The sequence below is a fragment of the Zootoca vivipara genome, chromosome 3 (genome assembly GCF_963506605.1).
Source record: "Zootoca vivipara chromosome 3, rZooViv1.1, whole genome shotgun sequence".
NCBI classification, from domain to species: Eukaryota; Metazoa; Chordata; class Lepidosauria; order Squamata; family Lacertidae; genus Zootoca; species Zootoca vivipara.
In genome coordinates, this window is record NC_083278.1 from 29,620,354 (window position 1) to 29,628,610 (window position 8,257).

Sequence of the window (8,257 nt, forward strand, 5' to 3'; positions counted from 1 at the left end):
TGGCAACCCTATATAGGGCAAATAAGGAGACTCCTTATTTCAGTGGGGCTTAACTCCCAAATAAGCGTCTGCAGGATTGTAACCTTAGGTGAGTGTTCTCTTTTGAAGCAGTAGTTTCTAATGTCATGTGCTTCCAATTTGCCTCTTCCTCTCTTATCTTGCCATTTGATTTTATTGCACTTTTAACTGTTTGTCTCCGTGTGCAGACGCGCGTGCCCTTTTGGCGAATTCCATTCGGAAAGCGGGTTGTAAATAATCTAAATAAATGAACGAAAATTAAACAACAAAAGGAGAACGGGACCTCTTGCTCGCGCAATGTTTACCTAGCTTGGGTGAGGTCATACGTGTAATACGTTTGCCTGCGCTGGGATATTGTTCAGAATGCTTGCTTCTCTTTCTGCATCCGCGAGGGGTCGCCTTTTGCAGAGCGAAGCTGCTCTGTCCTGCAACCGTTGTGCAGGATTTATATACAATGTTGGAAGCCAAGGAGGGGGGGCGAAAGACGGATGTACACAACTGGAGAGGCTCGGGGAATTTGGGTGTGTGTGTGTGTGTGTGTGCGCGTGCTTTGTTTTACCCTCAGCAGCCCCAGGGTAAACCTCTTCCGCAGGCACTTGTCCGTTTAAGGACGAAGAAGCTGCGGCTTCCCTCTTTCCCCCGTCCTACGCAATCCCAGGTCAATGAATACTTGCAACAAAGCCTGAGACAAAACCTAGGCAATTATCGTGTTTCCCAACCACCACCTCCCTCTCTCCCTGCTTCCTTCTGCTGCAAAATCTTTCGCCTGAACGGAAGCTTTGCAAAATAAAATAAAAATCTTGTGCAAAAAAAAAATACATTGGCGGCGGCGGGGGGAGGGCAGAATGACATCGGGAAGGAGGCGGGTGCTTGTCATGCACGGCGTTTATCTACTCAATAAGGAGCTGCCCGCTGCGAGGTTTGCACCCGAGTAAACTTGCACCTAGCTCCACCAGATCGGTTGGCATTGCCAACTGGTGGTGCGGGGGGGGGAGAGAGAGAGAGACGCCTCCTGTCCTTTGCAAAGTGCGCGACCCACCCACGATCAGGCGGCGGAGCAAAACCCAGCGGGAGTGCGCGTCGGCGGCTTTGCATTTCTTTTGCAAGCGCCTCTCCTGCCGCCGCTTTGCAAAGAGAAGAAAAGAAGCAGCAGAGGGGATTTTGGCGCCAAATGCCTAGCACCTCCCCTGCTTTTATGGAAATCAGGGGGGTGGGGTTAAGGCTGGATCTCTCCCTCTCTCTCCCTCCCCGGGTGTGTCAGGATTTTTTTTTTTTTTGGTAGTTAATAACATACAAGAGCTTCAAAGCCCACTCAGTGACAGTCATCTGTCTGCAAGCAAGGGTGGATGCGGAGGCTTAAACACGGCTGGAGGGTGGGGGGGTCGACCGGGCTTGCTGGTGCTCTGGAAAGTGCAAGGACATCCTCGGGCTTAACTCGCGCGCCTCCCACCCCCCCAGTCCTCTCTCCCTCGCCCCCCAACGCACCCACCCATTTTCCGTGCAGCAGCCACCGCCATCCAGCAGGTAAGAAGTGCCCGGGTGCGCGCGCGCGGGTGTGTGCAAAAAGAGCCACTTTGGGGGGGGGGGGAGAAATAAAATCTGTCTTAACCGATGCAGCCCATCCTCAATTTGGAGAGGTGGGGTGCTGTTGGGTGTGTTGTGGCTTTTTTGTGTTTTTTGTTTGGAAGGATAGATACCTAGTGGCTCCTGATCGCTGGCGCGTTGTCTATGCGTGTTGTTGTTGTTGTTTGTTGTTTCCCTCATTCATTGCAAGCCAACCATGCTGCGGTTTATTTTTATTTATTTCCGCGCGCCCCCCCCGCCCTCCCACCGCGCGCTTAAAACTGTTGATGTGGCTGCGCGAGGAGCTTGCGCGCGTTTTGTGCCTTTGCTGCGTTCCGCGCGAGGAAATTTAGCAAGCCTTGGGTGGAGGTGAAATAATAATAATAATAATAATAATAATAATAATAATAATAGTGGCGATCTCTCGTGTACAATAGTGGGAGCGATCAGGGGGGCGGGGCAGGCGAGAGAAGCAGCTGGGATGGATTCTTATCCGCGGTGTGGGTTGCTTTGGCGAGCTCCGGTCGGGAAAGAAAGCTTTTCCGTTCCGAGCAGTTATTATTGCTATTGATCCCGGGCTTCATTTCAGCAAAAAAAAGAAAACCTCCCCCGCTTTCCTCTCCTCCCTCCCCTGCTTTCCTTTAATACACCCGGTGCCCGCGACGTCCATGCAACATGGACGGGTTTTTTTTCTTTTTCTTTGGTGGAAACCTATTGCAGACTTTTACATGCCTGGGCTGGCGCGATCCTGCTTTTTGCGCGCAGGATGGAGAGGTGCGCTTCGGTACCTGTGTTGTCCGTGTTGAAATCTGCCTGCCAACCACCCTGCCTGCCCACAATCAGTGTGGCGCAAAAAACTTCCTGTCGCCTATATTGAGAGGCTTTCCTGGTGCGTGTGTGTTGGTGTGTATGAATGAATTTCATTCTGTTGCATAATACTGCTGCTGCTTTGGGAGACTTCCTATTTCGCCTTCCTACTCCCCTCTCTGCGTGTGGGTTTATGGAAGCGCGCTTGGGAGTGAACGGAATGGCAATTTGCAAAGTAGCGCCGAGCGCCTCTCCCCTCCCTCCCTCTCCTCCTCCACGCCCCCCCCCAACATCCGTCGTTCTCCTTTTCCCTCTCTCTGCATAGCCTGCAGATGACAAAAGAGGGCAGAAACTTCCTCTTACTTTGCTCGAATATCCAGAGGGTGGGTGGGTTCTCTTCCCCCCCCCCCCGTGCTGGATGAATTTCTCTCTGCATCTGTGAACATTTCCTCCCCGGATTGAAGGGGGGTGCGCCCCAAGGAGCAGACTTGAGAGACAGCATGCAGTTGAAGACAAGCCTTGTACATTCATATAGCCCTGCTAAGATTTTCCTGCTGTTTCCCTACAGAAGGTAGAAGAAACCCCAGGAACTGTTGCTGAATGTGTGTGGCTCTGTTGCTGCTGCTGCTGTTTTTTGAATGCTAACTACACGATGCTCGCTTTGAAATGTGGGTGGAGAGCTTTTGTTTCTGTGGGATTGTATCACAGGATAGGTGTGTGTTTCTGATTTATTTATATATTATAAAAAAGTAATTTGTTTTTGTTTGTCTTTCTCCCAATTCTCTCCTGCTTAGTCTGTGATCCTGCCTAGAAAGGCGGTGGGGGGGGCACCTCCTTTCACACCAAGTGGGGAAAAACAAAACACAAGATTTCTTCTCGGAAGGAAAGTACGCAGAGATGCCAGGGATGGTCAGTAAAAACCCAGACCTCGAATTCGACTCCCTGCAGCCTTGCTTCTACCCGGACGAAGATGATTTTTATTTGTGCGGTCCTGACTCTGCTCCCCCGGGAGAGGACATCTGGAAAAAGTTTGAGCTACTGCCAACACCTCCCTTGTCCCCCAGCCCGGCAGGTCTGCAAGAAAACCCCCCCGGGGGAGCCCCCGTTTCAAGTTGGGGCGGGGCGGGGACTCTAGGGGGGTTCCGAACCGGCGACCCTCTGGACTGGGCTTCGGAATTGCTGCTGTTGCCCCCGGAAGCGGACCTGTGGGGCGGCGGTGACGACGGAGGGGACTCCTTCGAGACCGGCCTGGGGGAGAACAGCAACCTGAACGCCATCATTATCCAGGACTGCATGTGGAGCGGCTTTTCCGCCAGCGAGAAGCTGGAGAGGGCAGCGGCCAACGAGAAGCCGCAGAGCAAAGGAGGAACAGCTGTCGCGCCTGCCGCAGCTGGGTCTACAGCCCTCTCTGCTGCCGCCGCTGCTGCAACCACCACCGCCGTCGCCAGCAGCTCTGGGAACAATGGCAGCAGCAGCCAGGCGCAGCTCAACAACTCTGTATCGGAGTGCGTGGATCCAGCCGTGGTTTTCCCCTTCCCGATGACCAAGAGGGAGCCGGCAGCTCCTGCTGCAGCGGCTGGGATCCGGGTGAACCTTGGCAGCGAGGCGGTTCCAGGGGTGGCAGCTCCTGCTCAGCACAGCGGCTGCCACCCAAGCGCAGCCAGTGACAGCCGGACCGGCAGCAGCTCTGGCGATGACACGCTCAGCGATTCCGGTAAATAACCACATGGCTTCCCGGCATGCATCCATTGGGAGGGGGGCGGTTCGAGTTGCAACGCTCTCTCTCCCTGCCCCTCGCAGCAAGCCAACACAGTAGCACAGCTGCCTTGCTCTCTACCAGACAGAGTGGCAACAGCTATGCCTGCATAGCTCAGTTGGTTAGAGCAGGGTGCTGGTAACTCCTAAGGTTGCAGGTTCAATCCCCGGATGGGACAGCTGCATTGCAGGGGGTTGGATTAGATGGTCCTCAGGGTTAGGATTCTGTGAATCGATAGGAAGCTGGGTGGATGATCACCAATGCTGTTGAATGATCCCAGTGCATCTCCATTAGGCTGGTGCGTTTGGACAGAGCTGCCTCTTGACCTACGGATCTAGAGCAGTGTTTCCCAACCTTGTGCCTCCAGATGTTTTGGGACTACAACTCCCATCATCCCTAGCTAGCAAGACCAGCGGTCAGGAATGATGGGAATTGTAGTCCGAAAACAGCTGGAGGCACAAGGTTGGGAAACACTGATCTAGAGGACAAGGAAATGATCTCCTCTGGTTGTTTGGGGTTTTGTTTTGTTTTTGTTTGTTTTTTGTCTCTCAGGCTGTAACCTTGTTCCTTCCTGCATCCAAATCAGAGCTAAGGCTTACCCCTTTTTTTCCCCTTTACACACCAAACCTAAGGTTGCAGATCTTTATTCCTATATAGGTCATGTCTCAGTAATAGTAAGACTGAGTGAAAGTTACTCACAGAATTCTAGAGTTGGGGGGAACCTTGTGGTTCTTCCCTGCAATGCAGGAATATGCAGCTGGATTGAACCTGCAACCTTGGCGTTATCTTCACCAACTTGAGGTACGCCCAAGGTGGCCTGATCTCCAGGTGAACCTTCTACTACAAAGCAATAAGGTGGAAAGAGGTTTAAAGCCGAGGTGGGAGGTGGGAGACACCAGGAAGGAGAGAAGCCATTTGACTCCTGTGGAATTCTGGGAGGGTTAATGCTGCTGATCTTTATGCCAGGAGCTCTGCAAAGACAGGATTCACAGGGCTGTGTTTGTTTCATCTGGAGAAAATGCTTGCAGAATGTAGTCCGCTTGCATTTTTTTTAAAATAAAAATATTAATAACATAATAATCTAGAGCAACCCCCTGGCTTTACAAACTGGTAGGTGAGTTTAATTGCTTCCCTGTTAGAAACATTACAAAGCATAGCCAGTAGGTGGCAGGGTACTTGCCAAAAAGTTTCCTTTGGGGACTCTGTTCCAGACAGTTGTATGGGTTCCTCCTACTTTACACACAAACTTTGCGGTGCTGGTGATGGATGGATGAAAGAAATTCATTTTTTAAAAAAATAAATAAATCTGCAAGCCTACAACACATTTATGCTAAACATCACTCTTGTTTTGCACCTGGTTCCATTTCTGCTGCCATATATACTGTATATAAGTTTTGCATGCAACTGCATATTGTGAAAACACAAGAGCGATTTGCTCTTTTGTGCTGGGCGTGGATTGTTTATTTTGCAAACGAGGCATCAAAAATTCACGCTTTCCCTCATCGTGCAGCAATTTAGCAGGTGTTTTAGCGGGGCGGAAATACAAAACGCTGAGCTGTAAGTTAAGTGAAACACCTACACTCCTGGTGGGAGACAGGGGAGAGTAATAAACACAGCTTCCCGTATGTAAATGAGAGTATCCCTATGACCAGAATCATAAAGTTGAGGAACAGCCTCCTGTTTCAAAACACTCGCTGCTCCCTTCATGTCTGCATCTTGACAGCTTTGAGTGAAGGAGCATTTCCTCCCAACAGCTGTCTTCCTGGCAGTAAACCACAACTTTGGCTACCAACTGGAAGAGCTCTGCATTCCCTGTTAGAACAAATCCAGCAATTGTTTGGTTTCCCAGTACCTTTTCAGTCAAGCAAGACGTGTGTGTGTGTATATATATATACACATTTAATGTGCATTGTGTGCCTGCTTGTATTGTCCATGCAATTTAGAGCACAGACTGGTAGCTTAAAATGCAAATTAGGGTATTTCGTTTCCAGGTTTATTTTCATCCCCCTATGATTATTTGGGTTGCAAATTTATTTGCTTTCCTGCACAGCTCGAAATCCAGTGCTTCATGCCAATCTACAGCTACATCTTGATTACCAGACCTGCAGAACTATATAGAATAGCTTGTAGCCTCCAAGGCGCGTGTATACAAAGTCCTTTCTCTTTTACCTTTAAATGCTGTTTCACTGCCTCTTTTGCGTTGCTTAAATATTTATACGTGGGCATTTGCCCTGGGAATTGCTTTCGTTTAGCACACATATATGCTAATTAATGCTAAATGCTTGAGGGCCTTCTGGTGTGCTTTCCTGAGATGGTAACATCTCCCTATTTCTTCTCTCTCTCCCCGATGCGTTAAAAGATGAAGATGACGAAGAAGAGGAGGAGGACGAGGAAATTGACGTGGTCACCGTGGAAAAGAGGCGGTCCTCATCCTACAAGGCTGTGACCACCCTCACGATTGCGATGCGCCCCAAAAACACCACCTCTTTTGCCTCCGTGAGAACTCAGCCAAACGAAGTCATCCTAAAGCGCTGTGCTCCTATTCACCAGCAGCATAATTACGCCGCGCCTTCGCCTTACATCGAAAGCGAGGAGGTGCCGCCCCAGAAAAAGCTAAAAACTGAGCTTCCCCGTCCCGTCAAAGCCATGACCCAACATAAGGCCAAGAGCTCCAGTCCTCGAAGCTCCGATTCGGAAGACAGCGAGCGCCGGCGTAACCACAACATCTTGGAGCGCCAGCGGCGCAACGACCTGAGGTCGAGTTTCCTCACGCTAAGGGACCATGTGCCGGAACTGGCGAAAAACGAGAAAGCGGCAAAAGTCGTCATCTTGAAAAAAGCCACCGAGTACGTTCATTCGCTGCACGCCGAGGAGCACAAGCTGTTGCTAGAAAAGGAAAAACTGCAAGTCAGACAACAGCAGCTGATGAAAAAATTGGAGCACATGCAGACTTGCTAAGAACAAAAAAACAAAAAAGAGATATTAAAAAAAAAGTAACAGCGTTGGTTTTTTTGTTTTTTGTCTGATCTGGACAGCCACTGCCACTTTGCACATTTTTGATTCCTTAAAGAGAGTTATGTTTTTTGACGTTAAGAATGTTGGTTTTACTTTCAATCCAGTCTCCGAATTGGAAGAGACTGCCAAACCGTGATGGGGGATGCCTTTTGTATTTCCTCTTAGAACTGTATACGTTCTTTATAAACGTTGTGAGCCTTTGGATCTGCTTATGACATCCAGTTGAGTTTGGAAATATTCATTCCTTTTTAAATGGTGCTTCTGTTCTACCAGGTGTTATGGGGCAAAACCATTTTGTACCCTGGGGCGGGGGGGGGGGGAGGCGGGGAGAGAGTGGGGAACAAGCCACACCTCTGTAAATAAAATACACACCCACACTTGCCTTTTGTACATGTCTTGGGTTATGAGAGGTGACTTTTTGCTACCAATATTAGACTGGAAGTTCATACCTAAGTACTGTAATACCTCAATGTTTGAGGAGCATGTTTTTGTATGCAAATATATTGTTAATCTCTGTTATGTACTGTACTAATTCTTACACTGCCTGTATACTTTAGTATGACGCTGATACATAACTAAAATTTGATACTTATATTTTCGTATGAAAATGGTTGTGGAAAGTTTTGAGTAGATATTACTTTATCACTTTTTTGAACTAAGAAAACTTTTGTAAAGAAAATTTACTATATATGCCTTTTTTCCTAGCCTGTTTCTTCCAGTTAATGTATTTGTTAATGTTTGTTGCATAGAACTGGGTAATTGCAAAGTTCTGTGTTTAATTTCTTCCAACGATGTACATTTAGTGCTGCATCTTTATAGCACTTTGAAATACCTCATGTTTATGAAAATAAATAGCAGTTAAATGATGTGTTATACTTGCTGCTTTTTACAGACATTTCTCTACATTATTTCCATCTGTTTCATTGATAGAAAATAATGTGCCTGCAAAACATGTAATACAACTTAGTATTGCCCTGTAATAAATTGCTTGCTGAGCAAACTTCAGTTAGAATTCAGTGCTTCCCAAACTTGAGTCTCCCATCGGTTTTTGGACTACAATTCCCATCATCCCTGACTTTGTTAGCTAGGGATGATGGG

General features: G+C 48.5%; 1 protein-coding gene across 2 annotated transcripts; it reads left to right on the plus strand.

Annotated features, from left to right (window-relative positions):
- The first annotated feature begins 953 nt into the window (after positions 1–953).
- Positions 954–8,025, plus strand: MYCN (MYCN proto-oncogene, bHLH transcription factor). Of its 2 annotated transcripts, none has more exons than XM_035109819.2 (3): positions 954–1,542; positions 3,183–4,102; positions 6,504–8,025. In XM_035109819.2, the coding sequence occupies exons 2-3, from the start codon at positions 3,286–3,288 to the stop codon at positions 7,100–7,102; spliced, it is 1,416 nt and encodes a 471-aa protein (XP_034965710.1). In that variant the 5' UTR covers positions 954–1,542; positions 3,183–3,285; the 3' UTR covers positions 7,103–8,025. The 2 variants fall into 2 exon arrangements, with proteins under 2 accessions (XP_034965710.1, XP_034965712.1); XM_035109821.2 differs by lacking the exon at positions 954–1,542 and adding an exon at positions 2,268–2,959.
- The last annotated feature ends 232 nt before the right edge of the window (positions 8,026–8,257 follow it).

Excerpts from the sequence above, each read along its gene's own strand:
- MYCN (XM_035109819.2), top strand. The coding sequence starts at position 3,286 with ATGCCAGGGATGGTCAGTAAAAACCCAGACCTCGAATTCGACTCCCTG. Across the intron at positions 4,103-6,503 it reads TGACACGCTCAGCGATTCCG|ATGAAGATGACGAAGAAGAG; the intron begins GTAAATAACCAC and ends ATGCGTTAAAAG.